The sequence below is a fragment of the Canis lupus genome, chromosome 22, assembly GCF_011100685.1.
Source record: "Canis lupus familiaris isolate Mischka breed German Shepherd chromosome 22, alternate assembly UU_Cfam_GSD_1.0, whole genome shotgun sequence".
In the NCBI taxonomy this organism is placed as follows: Eukaryota; Metazoa; Chordata; class Mammalia; order Carnivora; family Canidae; genus Canis; species Canis lupus.
The window spans coordinates 31169339-31190973 of NC_049243.1; the positions used below are offsets into that span (position 1 = coordinate 31169339).

The window sequence follows — 21635 nt, forward strand, 5'->3', positions numbered from 1 at the left end:
AGTTTTGTATGTTATCTTTGATGATGTGATATGGGATTTGTTCTTTCTTACCAACGTATCCAACTTTAAAACAGTACTGGCCTTGTCAGCCTAGAGGATTGATGCTGACCAGTTGAGATGCGCTTCTCAAGACATCTAGGTTAACAAACTCACACCTAACCCCATGCAATTGCATCTCTTAGTTTTTTATTTTTTCTGTTGATAGGTATGAAGAGTACCAGTCAGGGGACCACACTGAGACAACAGGGTTTTCATGAGGTGAACAAAAGAAGGACTTTCTTACAGGACAACAGCTGGATAAAGAAACGTCCTGAAGAAGAAAAGTAAGAGGGTATCAAGAGGGTGGATGGGTGGACGAGACAGCCATTTTCTAACTGGGAAGCTAGTAGCTATCTGAAAAACAAGTTTCCCAAGAGGTAATATTTAATCCAAGGTAGGGAGACTCCTGATGCATGTTAATCATGTCAGTTGAAACAAACAAATAATAGTATGATTCCTAATTTACAAATTTAATAATAATTTATCTAAAATCTCTGTATATGCAAGTAAGATCAATACATTCTCAACTCATTTTAGTCCCATTGGTCATGTATATTCAGGTATTAGTAGGTGGTACATGTGTTATTATTTTGCAAGGGAAAAAACATTTATCAACAAGAAAGTTTTGTCTGTTTTGAGCATTGCTTCTACTAGCTCTGTGTTATAGATCTGAAAACTACAACTGCAGGCATATTGCCTCATTGCCAACATAGATTTACAATAGACATTTGTCCAGCCCAGATATATTTATTACAAATTACATTTGTACATATGTGTATGTTATTTTATTCCCTCTTATGTGTAAGTACATACTTTACATATCAAACATCTTTAGGTCTCACAAATTACACAAGGTAGGTATTACATCCTCTATTTTATAGAAGAGGGATTTGAGGCTCAGAAAGGTTGAGTAGCTTGTCCAGTCCACAGAGCTATTAAGAGATGGAGTTAAGATTTTAAGATGACCCATTGTCTTTCTATTACACCAATGGTTCTCATTCAGGAACAGTTTTATCCTCAGGGGATGTTTGGTAAGATCTGGAGACTTTTTCAATTAAAAACTGGGGAATACTTTCAATATAAAACTGGGGAATACTTCTTACATCTAGTTGGTAGAGGCCATGGATGCTGCTAAACATCTTACAATGCACAGGGCACTCCCCACAACACAAAATCATCAAGCCCACAGTGTCATAGCATTGACAATGAGAAGCTCTGCATTATAGGATACTCTAAACCTTCTACTAAACTGCCCATATACAGTTATTTGAGGAACATACTGTAATTGTTAAATAAAGATGTCTATTAATTTATGTTATTAAATATTATTATTTTAAGGACATATAGGAGTATTTAGAGACTTACATTGGGTTCTGGAGTTAACATTCTTGGGGAATGATCACATTCTTTAGTAACAAACACTTACTACTTCTGTCAGAGCCTAATATGGCACTTCTATTTTTCCATAGTGGTAGAATGATGTCAAATGTGAATCATAAATTCTGTGTTGTAAATGTGTGCACAGATGGGTATAGATAGAGTTGTCTAGGACAAATCATAAGGGATAAGAATGATGGTTTTATGCCTGGCATACCTGCTTTATAAAGGCCCAGGGAGGACAGCTTGGATGGCATGACAGCTACTGAGTGAAGGAGAAATGGGCTCTGATGCTTCCCCCATTCATGCTGGCCCAGTTCTGGCCTGTGTGTTATAATTCTTCTTTAGGTCAGAATGTGTCTGGTGTCTGCTACTCTCTCACAAGTTTAGGGAAGGGATATCAAGAGAGATGGAAAAGTCCTCTTGGGATTTTTGAGGATATAAATTTGCTGGAATTGTTTCAGTTTCACTGTTCATCTTTCTTTTTAATTATCTACCACAGTTTCTTGTATAGATTTATTATAAATAGTTCTAGAGGGTTGAGTAATGTTAGGGGAACAGAGCCAGAAGCAATGCGGTATTTCAGGTTTGGTTGGGTTGACATAAAAAAGGTTCAGATATTTACTCTTCTGCCTTGGTTCAAGGCCAAAAGCCCTACTACATGTTTTAACATTTCCTAAAATTGCCTGTGCTTTCAGGTCTGCTGTACAAGGCAAGAAAGACATGGTTTGAGATTTTATATATGAAGGTCTATGTATGTATAAATTGTTATGTATGAAGGAAAAGCAAAGGTTTGAGATAAAAAGATCTGGGTCTTAGATCTATTCCCATCACTAACTAATCTTTTGGTCTTAGGAAAACCACAAAATCTCCGATAAATTTCTTCTTCTGTGAATTTGGTATGACAGGGTCTTCCTTGCCTAATTCATAGGATTATTTTAAGGACCAAACAGGCGTCATGGTTCAAAAATGAGCTAACGCTCCTGCGAATGATCCACCTCCTTAACCACAAATATTGGTACTTATTTTCCTGCTTTTTATCAAGGAAAACTATCAAGTCCATCAAATGAAAAAATGTCTAAGTATAAAGGAATTAATTAAATTCAAGACATGTTTGTAGAAAGCTTTTGCCCTCCTGCAGAAAAGGACTCTTGTAATGTGCACAAAGTAGATGTCCACATGTTCCATACTCTGATAGAAAAAAAACCCCACTCATTCCTTTGTTGAATCATATGGAAATCTCATGGGATAAATGAGAATAATCGTCATTTGTACTGACAAACTTGTTTCTTTTCACACAGTCTTTCAAGGGGAGACTGGGAAGAATAAATGCATACTTATGTTCTTATGTGTGAAATAAAATGAATTAACCTTATTCTAAATCATGAGCTCTTTCCCCTAGCTCCCTTATTTAGTGCTTTCCCCTATCTCTCTTATTTAGTGCTTACCAAATACTGTGGTAACTTTCCATGTGACTTAGTTTTGTTCTTTCTTTACAGAGATGAAAATTATGGTAGGGTGGTGCTCAACCGACACAACTCCCATGATGCCTTGGACAGGTGGGTGTTTCAGACAAGTTGCATCATTAGCAGAAACACAAAGACAATAGTTTTGAGAGACTTGTTCAAGTCAGGCTGAATATTTGTGGCTAGCCTCAGGCTTTCCCTGGCATTCTGGAAGACTTTGTGATATCATCAGGAGTTTCCACAGAGCAAAGTCTGTGCTTCTCCAACTCCATGCTTCCAGAACCACAGTCTGGAGGTATAGAATAACCAATGTATGGAGGCGGCCCTCTTGATGGAAAAAAAAGGGAGGCCACAGAAATGTGACCAGATAAGATATCTCAGAACCTTAGGAAAAGGAACCCTAAAATACAGAAATAACAGCCCCAGAGTTCACTTGCTTTATGGGCAGTATGCTTCTTTTTTAGAAACTCCTAGGCTTGTGGAAAACCATTAAATAATACGGAGTGGCAAAAAGACTGACAGGCGAATCAGAAGAAAAATTCAGACAAGACTTGTAATCACAATAATGAAAATGATCTAAGATTGATAAAATTAGTAGATAATACTCTTGTTAAAGCAGATTCGTGTTACACACATACAAACAACCACACCCATCAGAGGAACCTAAGTATTTATCAGACACAAGTTTTATCTGGTCCAGTAACCTGTCTCTGTCACCACAATGTATTTAGTAAAGGAGTGTGATTGTCTGTCACGGTGTGGACTTTTAAAAATTAAGTAGACAACTTGAATATTTTAGAAACTTTTACTTATGAATTTTTTTAAACCCTTTTAAACCTATTCATGATTTTGACCTGTTCTAAGGGTACTGAGCTTAGAACGCTATACACAAAGTAGCTATTTGGTTTTCTGGTTCACAGCCGTAGTTCATCGGATTGATTGTTCTGTGACTACCTTTGCCCTCTTCTTGGTTTTCATGATTTCAGAGATTACAGCCTTGATCTCAGTTGGCTCTCATCTTGCCAAACAAAGGGAGTCTGATCATTTCAGTCTAGCTACCAGTGGAAATTGCTTCCTCCATTATACTAGCTAACTCCCCTCCATGTACTGACTAACATAATACATTGAACTTTTATCTTTCGTAAGAAATGTGAGCCTGAGATGTTTTCCCCTTGACACTTAACTAGTGTCTCAAAATACATGTTCCTAGAAGGGTAGTGCAGATGATTTTTCTTCTTGTGCTTGCTCAAATGGATGCCTTCTTGTTCCTTTTCTGCCCTTTCACAGAGTCTGTACCCACTTTAGTGGATGCTTAACACCATTTTGGAACATATACTATGTGTTGCCATAGTAGTAGGTGCTAGGAATACAAAGATGCATTAAGGTACCACTCTTGATCTTAGGGAGACCTTCCATTCTGGAAAAATAAGGATCCATAGACTATAATGCTAAAATTTACCATGGAAGTGCTATTGTAGAACTGTGTGATAGTGCCATGGGAATAGAGGAGATGGCCTAACTCTGCCCAAATTAATCAGAGATGTCACCCAGAATGTGGTCTTTGGTGTTGATGCTGCTATTCAAAGGATAAGGAGGTGGTTCTGAGTAGGGAAGGGTGGCTGGTCGGCATGAGGCAGGACAGAAGTGCTTCCAGCAGAAGTGGCAATGTGTGCAAAAAGCTCCATGTGAGCAGAAACTGAAAATAAAGGAAAGAGAAGATAAACAATATATTATTAGATAACAGTTTCATAGTATGCACGAACTAAGAAATTTTGCTGTGTGCTTCTGCCAGATTGTTTAAACATGACAAACAAGCCTGGTAGCACAAATACTTGCAAAGATGCCTATTGTGAACCAGATAGTGGTCTTGAGGTCTGGGAACAAAACAAAGTCCCTGCTTCCATAGAACCTGCATCCTGAGTGAAGATGGAAGAGGAGAGAGACTGAAAATAAATAAACACAGTCTAATATGTTGTATTGCCTTAAGTACTAGGAAGAATAAAGCCAGCTAATGGGACATAAAATGATGCTGAGAAGGGGCTGTTTTACAGATGGGAGTCAGATGGCCCATAGTGCCTGTTTGCATTCATGTATTAAACACAATGATGGACTATATACCATGATTTCCTTCTGAGGTTCGTTTAAAACTTAGGGAATTGCATTAGGCAATTTTATTTACTTTTATCTTGCATGAATGGACAGTTTCCTCTGATTCCATTTGAAAATGTTCACATCTATTTGTCCTCCAAGGCCCAGCTCAAACCATACCTTATCCATAAAGCCCTCTTTGATTCTTTTACCTAGAAATAAACTTTCTCACCTTAGAACTTCCTTGCACTTTAATTGAACTTCTTTTATGACAATGGCCACTTTCTACCTTTGGGTGTACATATCTAATTTGTCTCCCTGGCTCTGTGGGAGTAGAGTCCATAGTTTTTTGTTCTTGACTTCCTCATAGTCATCAGCACAATAAATTGTATATTGTTTACCTTCAAATATTTGCTTAATAAAAGTACACTCTATCAAGTTAAAAATTAAATTTTAAGTGCATATACTGTATTAGTATTTTTTCAGATTCAGTATCTTTGATCTGTCAGCTTCGAATGATGCTTTGAAATGCAAACAGAGTAAATCATGGTGTAATTCATCAAAGAGCTTGCTTTTCCTGTATCACAAGGTTCTATAAGGCATTAAACGGCCTGTTTTCACTGATTGATCTCTCTGATCAAGATATTCCCATTTGCTTTGATGATCTTGATTTCTACTAGTAAGCTTCCTATCCTTTCTTTTCTTCCTTCTCCCCTTTGTTCTGCTTACTTGTCTTCCTCAACTTTCTTTGCCTTCTGTCTCTCTTCTCCCCACTTCTCCTTATTCCTCCTTCTTCTCCTCTCCTCCCTACATCTATCCTTTCTCTCTTCTCTCACTCTCTTCATCTCTTTCTAGCTTTTCCTCTTTCCTTCCTTCTCCCTTCAGTAGAAAGTTCTTTTTCAACCCTGTCCACGGTGCTGAACTTTAAATAAAGCTATTTGTATTCAGCCTGTTGAGCTGCCTAATGGTGCTACTAAAATTCTGCAAACAAAACAAAGCTGATTTTAAGGGATTGAGTTCCTATGATGTAAAAGTCAACAGTCTTGATAAGAGTATATATTAGTTATTAACCACTTTGCATGCCATGTTGTTTGTTTTGCCTATATTTATCCCCAATTTGAATATGTTACATCGTAGTTAGAAATAATTGGACCTAGAGAAGAATTCCTATATTAGCATGGGTAATTGGGTGTGACATAATTTATCCTATCCAAGTTAAAACTTTGGAATATTTAGATGCTCCAAATCTGTCTTACCATGGTAGCATGTACATCTCCTACCTAAATAGGCAAAAATTTTACCAAAGGCATGATAGATGTTAAAAACATTTTTTTTTGTAATTTATTTGATCTTTCTGTAATTATTTCTTGCTACAGGAAAGCAAATGAGAGAGATGAGCCAAAGGCTACGATTAGTCGGTATAGATCTGATGACACTTTAGACAGGTAAGGTATTTTTGAACCATGTAAGCAGAAAGCAAAATGTATATGAAATCCCCCATGTATATGATTTAGTAAGCATGAGGTATTTAAATGTTCACCAAAGTAAGTTTTGAACCATGATATTTTATCCCCAAGAACAGAAGGCTATTCAGATTTAATTATCTTCCTCAAAATCTTGACTCAACATGCTATTTTTCTAAAATCCTGCTAATAGGAGATTGATAAGGACAATTCTGAAGAAACTGGTTTGAGTATAAGTAAGATGGACACTACACAGAATCTGTTCAGTTTAAAATGGAGAGTCTAGTTATTTTTGTGAATATGAGTAGTGAGTTCTTATTCTAACTTTTGGTCTTTCCATCCCAATGGTGGAAAAATGGCAGTTTCTGTTTTTATGGAGAAACTATACATTTTAATAATAAAATAGTTTTAATAAAAAAAATAGTTTTAATCTACTGTAGTATAAAGACTCTTTACTTTAGAAAGTGAAACTACTCTTGTGGGTGGCACTACAGTCACCATATGGCCTATTGTCAGTTCATTCCTACACAGAGGAAGAGGGCTCATCTTTATGGAGAAAACTGAGAAATGTCTATATTTTTAAAAATTAGGCTCCATACTTAGCATGGAGCCCAGTGCAAGGCTTGAACTCATAACCCTGAGGTCAAGACTTGAGCTGATAACCAAACTGTGGAAGGAGCCTCGGTGTCCATCGAAAGATGAATGGATAAAGAAGATGTGGTCTATGTATACAATAGAATATTACTCAGCCATTAGAAATGACAAATACCCACCATTTGCTTCAACGTGGATGGAACTGGAGGGTATTATGCTGAGTGAAATAAGTCAATTGGAGAAGGACAAACATTATATGGTTTCATTCATTTGGGGAATATAAACAATAGTGAAAGGGAATAGAGGGGAAGGGAGAAGAAATGGGTAGGAAATATTAGAAAAGGAGACAGAACATGGAAGACTCCTAACTCTGGGAAACGAACTAGGGGTGGTGGAAGGGGAAGGGCGGGGGGTAGCGGTGACTGGGTGGTGGGCACTGAGGGGGGCGCTTGACGGGATGAGCACTGGGTATTATTCTGTATGTTGGCAAATTGAACACCAATAAAAAATAAATTTATTATTAAAAAAAACAAAAAAACATTTAAGCTAGAAAAAAAAAAGAAATGACAAACACCCACCATTTTCTTCAAAGTGGATGGAACTGGAGTGTATTATGCTGAGTAAATGAATCAATTAGAGAAGGAAAAAATAAGAAAGGACTTGAGCTGAAATCAAGAGTCAGATGCTTAACTGACTAAGCCACCCAGATGCCCCGAGAAATGTTTATTTAGATTAAAGTGTAAAACCTCCACATCACATTTTATCTTATATTTGGTAGAGATGCTTAGTAAGTATACATAAAGAGCAAAATTAACATTTTTAGTTGGAGTCTAGACAATGGACACCTGAGGCCATTGGCATTTGAGGTCACTTGCTCTAGGTAAAGATATGCTGGTATTGTATACAATGCCAACAGCTGAATTTTAAGCATATATGCTAAAATTTATCGTATCTAATAGATTCTATGTTCAATATTTGTCAGTATTAATTCATGTAGGCAATGTACATACTTCTGTACTATTCATAGGTTTTCAAGCCAGTCTCCCTTAATAGAGGCTAATTTGCACTGGTATTCCTAAGGAATTAACTTCTCTCTGGTAATTAATAGCCTCAAAAAATGAGATCATAGAGGTATATGTACAAGATCTCATCTTCACAGCACTGAGTGGAGGGAGGAGTCAAAATAACTGTCTATTCACATTGGTCTTGGGGGCTGTCCCGTCGCACCGTTAAGTGAAGACGGAAACCCTATTTCTAGGAATTAATCTGAAAGTGAGATAATTATGCCTCAAGATAGGTAAATATGTAGGGGACCTAAGCCTTTGCAGGCTGTGTATCTGAAGGTCTATATTAGGCCAGTCAAGACAGAGCTTTGGAACATTAGCAATGAACTAGACCAGACGTCACAGGCTAACTATTTGAGTCATTCTCAGCCTTGCTGCAAATTAGAATCAGAGAGAGAGCCTTTAAACTTTACTGATAACTTGGCCCCCCCACCTCTCACTCTCAAAATTCTGATTTAGTTAGACTGAGATGGGACTCAGAAATTTTTAAAGCTTATGAAATGATTCTAATGTGCACCCAAAATTCAGAACCACCAATCTAGTCCAAGTTCTTTATTTTATACTCTCAAAAATGAGGCCAGAGATTACCTGCTTTATTTACACAAGAGGTTTAGTGGCGAGTTTGGTCTGCTCCTTCCTCAGGAGTCCTGAGTCATAGCAGTATGCCATATCTCTCTAAATGTGGAAATAGATGTGAGGGAGAGAACTCAGGAATCAGTAAAGAAAGGAAAGTCCTATCAGCAGGAATCAGACTTTCATAATTCTGGCCATTCCAAATGTGAGATAGGAAATAATTTTAGAAGGAAAACACCAAAATATATCTGGTATGCACATGTGTATGTAGTTCAATAATGCATTCATTTTATTTTTTATTTTTATTTTTAAGTAGTCTCTACATCAAATGTGGGGCTTGAACCCACAAACTTGGAGATGAAGAGCTGTGTGCTCCACCAACTGAGCCAGCTAGTCGCCCCACAATAATGTATTTATTTTTAAATAGATATGAGAAAAGTACTGACTTTATATTTGGAGTTATCTTTAAAATATATGTATATGTATATATATATATACATATATATATGTGTATATATATATATATATACAGGTAAAAGTATGAAGTGTTCTAAAGAAACAGTAAAATACTAATGTATGTGGCCTGCAATATGGCCCAGATCCTGAAGGTGGTTTAATCACTAATTTGTAAAACCTAGGTTGTGGTGACCTCTAGTGTTCACTTCTGGAAGTGTAACTTTTTCTTTGGTTCTTTTGATCATATTGCTAATGACTATATTTGAGTATTTCCTGTCTCCAAGATTTACACTTATCAAAACAACTTATTTCATATCACAATTTAAGCAGGAGCTTAAATTTTCAAGAGAAATACAAAGTTAATCTCTTTAAGTAATAAGAAATTGACATATGTATTGGAATGGTGGTTTAGAGTTCTCTCCATTATTACTCATGGACTGACCCCCTGGTGGCATAGAAAAGATAGTGGAGGTGAAGAATAGTGCAGGAAGACAGGTTGACCTAATACATGGGTGTTGAAACAATCACACTACAGAATCAGTTGTATGACATTGAGTCCTACTGGAAAGACTTTGGAGGTACCCTACTTCTTAGCTGGGTGTCCAAGAGAAAGTCACTCACCTTCTCTGAGTCTCCATTTTTTCATCTATAAAGTGAAAATAATTATGCCTCCCTTGTAAGGATATTTTAAAGAGTAGAGGAGAATGTATACAATAAGCAGCAAAGAGTAGGTAGCTATTTTTATTATTACATCTGCATGTAGATATTGCCCACGTAGATTTACACTGTACAATTTTGATTAACTTCATTTATTTCAACATCAGCACTTGCCTTTATTTAAACCTTGAGAATGTTTGATGTTCTGTTTGTTTTAGACAGATTGTTGTTTCAGAGAACCATGGTAGCGATTTCCCAAGATTATTTTTTATCTCATATTAGAGCCTCATAGACAGCTTATAAAGTCTGAGTAGAATTTCCAAGGAACATTGAAGATTTAAGATTCAGAGTCACCTGACCTCTTACTTATGGTACTCATGAAGTGGTTCTTCCTTTAGAGCCCTTTAAATATAAACATCTCAGAGGCTTGGTAGCAGTTAGCACAGGGAATATAGTCACAGTCCATGGCCTGATGATCACCTTAGACGTGAGTTTTTATCCATGGATTCTAGGAACCTGTATAAGTTAATGCCTGTATTATGAATGGTCTCTTGAGAATATGGAACTCTGGAAGATTTCAATCTTCTTTCCTTTCTGTTCAAGAGTTATCAGTTTATGGTATTATGTACTATAAACAAAAACTTGTTTGGAGTTGACTCATAGCATTTTAATATATTAGGGTTATCTACCCAATACTTTAGTTACACGTATCAAGATGACATTAGGAATTGAAATCATTTTAAACTTATGACAGTTAAGTCATATTTTTCCACATTCATTTTTATTTTAGAGTGAGGAAAAGTGAGTGTCCATCTTTCCAAGATTAGTTTCTATAAAGCTATGTACTAAAGTTGATGGTAAAATAAAAAATTTAGAAACAGTTATAGGAGACCCATAGTGTCCGATCAACAGAAAAGTTTTGCTGACCTTTTGTTTTGCTGAGCCTAATTTTGCTACATCCTAGTTTTGTGCAAGCCTGCAGAATGCTCCAGAGGATAGCCCTATGTCTTAGGAAGAACCTTCCTATCTGCTGTGAGGAAGGAATGTCTGCAGTTATGAGAGTCCACCATCAGCATGGAGACCATGAGATTCCTAATTCATCTTTTCTGACACAAGGGACAAATACATCTTTTCTAGATGTGACCTCTTAGAAGAGATCTGAGATTTGAGGGATTAAAACCTCTGATGATCAGTAGAGGCTATTAATTAAATGTATTAGTCAAAGTAAACTAGTTTGCCAGGGTAGAGTAACTCTTTTAACAAAGTCCTTCTCTCACCCCCGAATCCATTATTATTTAGCACAATGGAAGATTACTATCCGCTCTCTTTAGAGTCCAGTGTGATAGCCTGGAAGAGTAGGGCATGTCTCAGCTCCATGAAGTGACTCAGGGCCCTAAATTCATGTTTTGATGCTGCTATCTTCAACCCATGGGCAACAAAACCATAGTGGGAAGAGGAAGAAAGAGCATGGAGGAACCCACAAGAGGTTTTATGATGGTTCTGGAAGTAGCAAACAACATTTCTGCCCACATTTTTTACTCTAGAACTCAATCACACAGTCCCAACTTAATTGCAATGAAGAATGGGAAGTGTGGTGTCCCTCTGTGCTCAGGAGGAAAATAAAATTAATTTGGCAAACATATATCATTGTCTATGCTACAAAATGTCTTTAAAAATACTCGCCTTTTGTTGATGACTTTTACGGACTTCGGAAGTAGTGTCATTGGATGGATGTACAGTTGGCAACACAGGTGCTGAACCCTGTGCAATAAAAAAGTCCACATATAACTTTGGACTCTCCAAAACTTAACTACTATAGCCCACTATTGACCGGAAGCCTTATTGATAACATAAACAGCTGATTAACACGGATTTTGTATGTTATATATAACTGAATTCTTACAATAAAGTAAGATAGAAAAAAGAAAATGTTATTAAGAGAATCATAAGGATGAGAAAATATATTTACAATACTATACTATATTTACCGAAAAAATCTGCAGTTCAAATCCACGTGGTCAAGGGTCAACTGTATTATTAAACAATAATGAATATAAAATAGTGGGTTAAATGTTCAATAAATCAGAGAGGCCAGTAGAAAAGCATAAACCTTAAAAATCCCAAACTGTATTGAAATAGCCTCATAAATAGATTTTATCTCAAGAAGCTTTTTTAAATTGCAAAATATTCTAAAATGTAAGACCTAAAAACAAATCTCTTTATCAGGAAAAGGTTATATTGTGAAGTTATTCTTTCATGAAAGAGGGATCAAAGGACTTCCATGACCTAAATGTTCATCCAAACTTGTGTCTTGTTTCTTTATAAAGGATCTCAGACAGAAATGATGCCACTAAAACATATAAGACCAATACCTTGGACAACCGACTAACCAATAGGTATCTGTATCTGTTGCTTTGGGAAAGACCCAAGTACAATGCTTTTCTAAGCATTACTTATTTATTTACAGTTTTTCTGTCCTACTTGATATCTTTCTATAAATTCTTATCTTCTATTTTTTTTCTTCTATTTTTTTAAACACAAAAATTCTGGAGTAAATACTTTTATTTCTCTTCATAGTTAGAGAAATAGAAAATCCTTGTGGCCTTGCTTAAAAATTGAGAATTCATTGCTTCAGGTCATTGTTTTCACCACATTCATGTTTTTGTTTTAAGTGATCCTGGTGGCAAGAGTATGGAATACATATAAATGCCAATTTTACACTCTTATTGCTAAAGAAAATTACTGAACCCAACAAATAAAAATGTTGGGCTTACTTGATATTGAATTTTATGAAATTAAATTATTTCCTTTAGAATCTAGTCCAAGACATGATCATGAAATCACCTTATCAAATTTATTCAAATACTGATGCTTTCTTTCTCTTTCTCTCAAATAATGTCTAACTTTAAATAACAACTCTAAATTCATGGACAATTGCAAATTGATGCAAGTGTTCATTCTTTGTTGCTGCTCAAACTTTTGCCTTTTTTTTTTTTTACCAGAAACACATCCACATTTAGATCACCAGAAGCAGCAAAGACGTATGTATTTTTCCAACTGAAGTTACATTTTAAGAATAAGTGTATTTCTTTGTACATGTTCAAGAAAAACCAGGGTATATGCCCCTAGGCCAAAATTTCGTTATAATAAAGCCACACTCCTATTGCTTAGGCAGAGTTTAGTAGAAATAAGAAAATGGTCCATGAAGCTTTAAATATTTACTATCTGGATTTTAACAGAAAAAGTTTACCAACCTCTGCTCTCACCAAACACCTAAACTTAAGTCATTCTTTTCTTTATTTTTCTTTTTTCTTTTTATTTCTTTCTTTCTCTAATTTTTCATTTAAATCCAGTTAGGATACAGTATGATATTGGTTTCAGGAGTGGAATTTAGTGATTCATCACTTACATACAACTCCCAGGGCTCATCATAACAAGTGCCCTCCTTAATACCCATCACCCATTTGATTTTTAACTTTTTTCCCCTACAGACTTTTATTTTTCCCTTTTTTATGGCCACTAACTCTTTTTTCCTGTATGTTTCACTTGTCTTTCAAAATACCCATCACATTACAATTCAACTGAGTCATGAAATTATAGGTTTGCTAGCAATGAAGTACATTTTCTCTGAAACATACTACTGGTGATTATAAACAGCCAAACTAGGTGGATTTTTGAAAACAGAATTAGTTTTTAAATTTTTATTTACACAGAAAGGAATTTTCACCTTGGACTGCACCTCTCAGTAGTTAAAACAGACCAGGGTCACTTCTATTTTTCTTTTTTTTTTTTGAAGATCTCTATACATTAATAAATACTAAATAAGGATTTGAAATGGTGTGGTTTTTAAATGTTTTCTTCAACAATATAATACATTTAATGCAAAAAAGCAATATAATTCTGTTAGTCATAATATATACAGGATTAAATATATAATATGAATCCAGAGCACATCAGAATGCATTGGTCCAGATTTCAGACACATAATGTCATATAATGGATCATTTCCTTCCTTCCTTCAGTTCTAGTTATTCAGATGAAAGCTTGATTATTTATAAAAATGGATAAACTACAGAAGAACTTATTTTCTGTTGTCAACTGAAACATTTTTGTTTCAGAAAACATTTTTCTGAATGTTAACAAAACATTTTGTGGTGAATAAAGAGCAGGCGGGAATATGAGTAGATTATCAGATCTTTCAAAGGTGGGACAGCATAAAAGTTTCAAGAATGTAATTTGTGGCTGTGATTAAACAGGCAACCTGGAAGTTTGTTCAGTGCAAACAGCACCAGCATCCCAGCTCCTACTTCTGCTACAACTCCTGTAAAGAAAAAGAGGTATGATGGACTTGTTGCATCTGCTTCTTGCTGATATTCTCTAGAGGATTGTCTTTTATTAATTTCTTTCATTTAAAAAAATATTTTATTTATTTATTCATGAGAGACAGAGAGAGAGGCAGAGACATAGGCAGAGGGAGGAGAAGCAGGCTCCATTCAGGAGCCTAATGTGGGACTCGATCCCAGACCCTGGGATTACATCCTGAGCCGAAGGCATGCTCAACTGCTGAACCACCCAGGCATCCTCTTTTATTATTTTCTGAATGAATTCATCCACCAAGACATTCAGATGGCATTCAGAAGTTGGTCTCTCATCCTTGCTCCCCCCTCTCTCTTTCCAGGGATCCAGTGCCTACTGGATCATGGTGTCCTCAAACTTTGTCCTTTTCTGCCTAATTTCCTTTTCAAGCATGCAGTCTTGGGGTGCCTGGATGGCTCAGTCGCTAAATGCTTGATTTTTGATTTTGGCTCAGGTCATGATCACAGGGTTGTGAAATGGAGCCCCGCGTAGCTCTGCCCTCAGCATGGAGTCTGATTGTTGATTCTTTTCCCTCTGCCGCTCCTCCTGCTCATGTGGTTGATAAATAAATAAATAAATAAATAAATAAATAAATAAATAAATAAATAAAATCTTAAAAAACAAACAAATATGCAATCTTTTCTCCAGGTTTCCTGAGGTCTTGAATATCTAGGTAATGTTTTTAATGACAGAGCTCAGCAAAGGGTAAGCTACTTCAGGTAACACCCTTAGTAGAGTCCTACTACAAGGAATGCTTTACCCTGAAATAATTATGACTGTGGAGTGGCCAGATATCACCACACTCCTGAAATCAGCCTGCATTGTTGCTGCCTCCTCTATTCTGTAGATTAGGTTGACCCTACTTCCAAGTACAGAGTCAAAGGCTCTATGCTGAGACATCAATGTTTGTGTGATCATGCTTCCTTCTCTGACATCCCGGGTGGCCTCCCACCTTCTGCCTGCGTAGATGTCTGTTTATTTAGTAGGCACAGAGAAGTAGCTAGACCTGTGGTGATAGAATATTCTTCCAGAGACAGAAGGTGAGGGTCGAAGCAATTTTTGCTTGTTGAAGAGAACACAGTGCTAGTGAATCACAATCAAATGGAAAACAAACATTCATGAACCTCAGTGCATTCAAAATGTTTTTATTCTCTTTGCCTGCACCTAAGACTGTGCCTTGTTTGAGTAGGTGCTCAATGTTTGTTGATGGGTTGGCTGATTGCCAAAATGCTCCTGCAGTCAGAATTCTGGTTGTGTCTGCAGAGTCTCAAAAAATGTAATCACCTTTCTCTTGGACCCAAATTTCATATCTCTTACCCACTTCAAAACTGTTTCCTCTGACAGGTTAGGCATAAGTCAGGATCATTGAAGCGAGCAATAAGACTCTTACTTTTGTCGATGAGTAGTATCGACTACTTACATTAAGTTGAAATTGGCTTTGATCTCATCTTAGCTCAGTCCTGAAGTGCCTCAGAGAATAGACTTGCTTGATGAATTTACAGCCAGCTCTCCTTATCCCAGCCTTTCCTTCTCTGGGCTTTCTTCTGACATGTCACTCTCCTCTAAACATCTTCATCTTTGATCCATATCTAAGTCTTTCTGACAGAGCCTCAAGCTATCTTTATCAATTAAAATTAAGTCCTGGTAATGTGAAGACATTTTTCTAATTGGATATATATGTGTTTGTATATATACATATATGTACATATAATTGAGGTTAGCATTACTGGGCATTTACTTATGTTTTCAATATTCTTACTTTCAGAGTTTTTCACTTTATCATACAGCTTTTTAGAAACTATAGATACAGAGTAGAACATAAGATTGATTTTCATTATAAAATATTTCAGATATGTAGAAAATAGAAAAAGAGGTATGTTTTTTTTTTTAAATTTTTATTTATTTATGATAGTCACAGAGAGAGAGAGAGAGAGAGAGAGGGGCAGAGACACAGGCAGAGGGAGAAGCAGGCTCCATGCACTGGGAGCCTGACGTGGGATTCGATCCCGGGTCTCCAGGATCGCGCCCTGGGTCAAAGGCAGGCGCCAAACCGCTGCGCCACCCAGGGATCCCAGGTATGTTTATGATAAACACCCATGTACCCACTAGCAAGATTTAACAAATATTAATTTCTAGATTCTCTTCATATTTCTTTTGAAAGAAACACCCACATGTTGGTGTCAAGAAAACAGGGAAAGGAGCTTACTTGGGGAGCAGAGAGCCTGGATTGCAGTATAGTTACTTCCAACTGAGTTTAAGAAAGCTTTCATTTTATTCCCAAGGCTTACTGAAAAGTCGTCTCAATGCCTTTTAACTGTCAAATTATTTTCAGCTTTTCCTGGTAGACATGTGGGTGGCATAAGGTCTTTCAAGCACCACGTTTATAACTGATGTTGTTTCTTAACAGACAGTCCTGGTTTCCACCACCTCCTCCTGGTTACAGTGCCATCCCAAGCACGGGAGCAAACAGAAGGTAAGGGAAAGGTGGCTGATGTAATTGCTATGTAACTTAATGGAAGAATGCATCAGATATTGACCATATGTAATTGTGGAGGCTTTGGAATAAATCAGAGGAGATCTTGTGAATTCTGAGAGCTGAACAAGACAGGGCTCAGTGGAAATGAGGTCAGGCTATCAGTGCCTCTGGTAGGAAATCTTACAAGGTGCGAGGAATACTTAGCTGTATTAGTTTGCTAAGAGCTGCCATAACAAAGTCCCACAAACTGGGTGGCTTAATAAAAATGTTTCTCACAGCTCCAAAGGCTGGAAGTCCAAGATCAAGGTGTTGGCAGTGTTGGTTCCCTCTGCAGGCTGGGAGGGAGAATCTGTTCCATGCTCTCTCCTGGTTTCTGGTGGTTTCCAGTCACCCTTTGGCATTCCTGAGTCGGTATAAGCATCATCCAGATCTCTCCCTTCATCTTTACAAGATATTCTCCCTGAGTGCATGTCTGTGTCCCACATTTCCCCTTCTTAAGAGGACACTAGTCGTATTGGATATGCAGTCTATCCAACTCCACTATGACCTTGTCCTCACATATCTAATTACATCTGCAATGACCCTATTTCCAAGGAAGGTCACATCTGAAGCAGGTTAGGGCTTCAACATGTGAATTTTGGGAGGCATACAATTCAATCCACAAGTGGCTGAGGAGAGAATGGAATCAAGCACCAGGCACGACTCAAAAGTGGGCTCCTGATACACCACCCCTTCCAGGCAGTGATGAACGCAAATGACTGGATAAGGATATGAGTTGCAAGTTTTTTGTAAACTTTAAGGGATGAATGGGTGTTTTCTACTTTTATTTTTTGTTGAGATCAATTATTATAACTAAGATTATAGACCATGTGGATGGCACTTTGTTCTACAAAATCTGTGCTAGGAATGTCAACAACCATTTAATTTAATATGTGATTATTGTGTGCCAGATATTGTTCTAAGATCCTGGGATGTATCAGTGAAGAAAACATGGAGCCTACACTCTGATCTTCAAAGCAGCAGACATATGTGCAGAACTCCTATAATCTATGCCATCTCTAACACACAAAGAAAAATAAGTTTCTGATTTGGTGTTGCTTTAGGGTATCCAAAATTATTTTTATATCTTCAACTCCCAGAATATCTTCACTGAATATTTCGATGTTCCAATAGGATTTATTTTCCCAATTCAACAATTGGAAAAAAGAGTTATTAAACAATGTGCTTGTTTAATATTAGATTGTTTTATTTCCTAAAATTGTCATATGTTGTGTAGGCTTTTAATGTCTCTTTTATTTCCAAATAACAGAAATATTTGGAATAAATATCCTTTATTATAATTTAGGCTGGCTCTATAGGTTGTAAATAAATTTAGTTCATCAATAGACACAAAGAGCTCTTTCTATACATGTTGCATCTGTATATATATCTGTATATATATACACATATATACATATTACACATAAATATATATATTATTTATACATGTATAATTATTAAACACGTTGAACAATCACAACTTGGAATTACATCCACCTTCTGTTAAAATATTTTCTTTTTGAATCTCATTTATAGGTGACTTCCAATTATATGAACTGCCAAGTATGGATTATGTTTCTAGTTTAAAACCTTCTTTCCCCTCAGTCAGTGTTTAGATATGTCTCTATGAATAACACCTTTTATGGAGCTACCTAAGTGGGGAAAATATTAGCTAGGGTTTTTGTTAGGAAACTATTATTTCCTGAGTATTTTAAGATCCATCCAATTTTGTCTTGATAGATAATTGGTACTTAAAAATATTTATTACTTTTTCTAAAATCTTATGTTCATCTTCTATTTATTATTCCAATATTAATGTAAAATTATCATTACAATAAGCAACTGGTTATATGACTATAAAAATACAGAAGGGTTATTCATGAGTTAATATCTCATGCTTTCAATGCCCATTAAACTTGTGGACCTCTGTTTGCACAGAATTGGTAGTGCTTGGCTATATGCCCTTACGATTTATTCATTGCTGGGTGTAATTTTACATTGAAGATAAAATGAGTCACAATGCTCCTATTTCTGGATCCTAGATCAGATCCATAGCGCCAGAACTAAAGGAAAGAGAAAATTATTGGACTAGGTTGATCAATTTAGATATCCTTTCCTTTTTTAGAGGCACAGATTATTAATATAATGGCTAAACTGAAAGACTCCTCTTTGAGGATCAGAGCTAATGTCATGCCAAGCTTTCAGGGGAAGAAGGGAATAATAACAATATACCAGTCTTTGATTTCTAAAGTGCTTTTCTTTGGAAGAGCTCAGAGTACAGCTTCTGTTTCTCACCTTTAATGCCAGTGCATTCCTAGGGCTGAAAAAAGAACCTTTTTTAGCGGAAGCTGAAAAATAGAAGCAATTATTAAATGATAAAAGGAAGCAAAGGCTTCAAAAAGAGATCTTTGTCCCCAGAAGAATGCAAAGAAAATGAAAATAGGTCAAAAAATATAAAAATGGGAGACTATGATTTTTAATACTAGCTAATAGCCCAATCCTAAGTATATTTCCCCATCCCTCACTTATACACTGGTCTCCTCTCTTTTCCCTTACTCCTGACTCCTGCAAGAGAATTTCCCCTTAATACTGACACTCTCACTCTCCTTCCTGTTCTTCATCTTGTGAACCTTCATTTCTCCCATCACCTAATCTTTCCCAGAGTTTTAATTTTCTCTCACACACCCCTGTCTGTGCAGCACGTTCGAAAAGACCATCAGACTTCCCAGCCATTGTTGGAGTGAGTCCTTTTATTCAACTTTTTTCCCCCTTGACGTCTCCATGGTCGTCTCCGTGGTTTAACACCATGTATCACCCTGTCCCTCAGTTGTTCCTTTCTTGACTTATGGTATGGGAAAATCAAACTTAGGTGTGTTTGAATTAAAAATTTGCTTTGGCATTGTGTTTGGATTAAAATCTATTACAGGTATATATAAGCTGCCTTACAAAGCATCTCAAGCTTTTTTTTTTTTACCAGCAGAAGGACTCATGCTATCAGAGCTTTATCTATACTTATATGTATACGTATATCTATCCCTATGACTATATAGGACTATATTTACATCTATATCTCTTTCTATACCTACAACTATAGCTATACCTACAGGTAATTCTATACACAGTTAATATAAGGTTGGTGAGTTGAACTAGAGATTAAATGATAAAATTTAATTTTCTAAAATAACCATATATAACAGCTAAAGAAAAAAAGCAATTTCTTAAAATAGATATCCTTTTATGTATGGTATACATTAGTCTTACAATGAGAGATAAGATCTGGGTGATCAAACAGAATTTTGGAGTTAAGAGTTAAATATCTTTGAAAGCCTCTTGCTTTTTTTTTTTTTTTCTTAACAAGATTAAAGAGAGAAGCTGTGGTTTATGGTAACAAGATATAGCATGTAAAGCTTGAAACTTAAATAAAACCTTTTCTAGCTGGTTTCTAAGGCAGCTCCTTGGTCATTGGGATGGAAATATTCTCTGACCTCCTCTTCCTTTTCTTGCTGAGAAGAGAAACAACCAGCATAGTATTTTGAATGACCAACCTAGACAACAAGGTTATTTGTTCTGAAACCTTATCAAATTCCCTGGAACCTATAATTTCTTTTCATTTTAATTAAGACCAAATCAAGATTTTACCTTTTATAATTGCTGTTCCTTGTTACAGTCAGCTGTCTCTCCTGTTACCTCTGTGATCAAACCCCTGCTTCACTGATTTCCCCACATTTCCATGTTCAAACCCCTTTCATCTTAAAAAAATAGCTTCTTGAAAAGTAATAGCCTAGGGGGCCCTGGATGGCTCACTCAGTTAAGTGGCAGACTCTTGATTTCAGCTCAGGTCATGATCTCAGGGTGGAACGATCCAGCCCTATGTAGGCTCCACACCCAGTGTGCTTAAGATTCTCTCTCTCCCTCTCCCTTTGCCCTCCTCCTCCCCACACGCATGCTTTCTCTTTTTCTCAAAAAAAAAAAAAAAAAAAAAGAATAGCCTAGGGGCACCTGGGTGGCTCAGTTGATTAAGCATCTCACTCTTGATCTCAGCTTGGGTCTTTATCTCATGGTCCTGAGTTCAAACCCCACCTTGGGCTCCCTGCTGGACATGGAGCCTACTTAAAAAAAAAAAATTAATAGCCTAATTACACAAATCCATTAGACTGGCATCTTATCTCTCCATTGCAACCAAAGTTTTCAGAAAAGTTAATGATACCTGCCATCTTTATTTTCTGGTTCCCACTACCATTAGTTCATAGAAATAGCTCTCCTCAAGGTCACAAATGACTTTGCTGATAAATTCTTATTGACATTTCAGTCCCTATGACTACTTGACCTTTCAAAAGGCATCACTGGATATTCATGCCTTTAGGAAATCTCTCTCCTTGTCTTTTGAGAAGCTCCTCAACCCCCAACCCTCCCCTGCCCCAAACATACTCTTGGGTTTCTTTCCTCTAACGTTTCTTTCTCAGTCTCCTTTGCCACATCGTCATCCTATACTAGCCATTAATTGTTGATGCTCCTAAAGCCTCAAAATTCCTTCCCTCTTATTCTACCTTCTGCTCCTCCACAAATTATCCATGCCCAGGGCTTCAATGGCCACATTTGTGCTCTTGACTCCATTTATATCTACTCCACACCTCTTCTCTGACGGATTTTGGTTAGCTAACTGCCTATTCAACATCTTCCCTTAAATTTCTCAGAAGCCTTGCAAACATAACATGTTCAAAATGAAATTCATAATTTCCCACATTAACTTGATGCTCTATCTCAATTAGTAATACCGTGCTCAGCCCACTGACACTTGAAAACTTGAAGTTATTTTTTGTACTTTTCTTTCCTTAATCACCAATATTCAATCCATTTAGTAAATCCTATCAAGTTATCTACAAATGCCTCTTGAATCCATATGCTTCCCTCCATTTCTACCATCATATCTTTTCTGGACTGTAGTAGTAGCTACCTAGGTATTCTCTCTTCATCTACCCTGATACCC

The 21635-nt window shown here is 36.6% G+C and overlaps 1 protein-coding gene across 25 annotated transcripts in view; it reads left to right on the forward strand.

Moving 5' to 3' along the window:
• Positions 1 to 21635, forward strand: part of SCEL (sciellin) — a 301081-nt gene that overhangs the window by 208248 nt on the left and 71198 nt on the right. For 22 of the 25 annotated variants that reach the window (XM_038569806.1, XM_038569829.1, XM_038569807.1 and 19 more), the window contains 7 exons: positions 206 to 323; positions 2916 to 2975; positions 6347 to 6415; positions 12105 to 12173; positions 12780 to 12818; positions 14034 to 14114; positions 16541 to 16606. In XM_038569806.1, the coding sequence (XP_038425734.1) occupies positions 206 to 323; positions 2916 to 2975; positions 6347 to 6415; positions 12105 to 12173; positions 12780 to 12818; positions 14034 to 14114; positions 16541 to 16606 (502 nt within the window). The remainder of the gene's footprint in view (positions 1 to 205; positions 324 to 2915; positions 2976 to 6346; positions 6416 to 12104; positions 12174 to 12779; positions 12819 to 14033; positions 14115 to 16540; positions 16607 to 21635) is intronic. The other 3 variants (XM_038569824.1, XM_038569827.1, XM_038569830.1) reach the window with 3 other exon arrangements.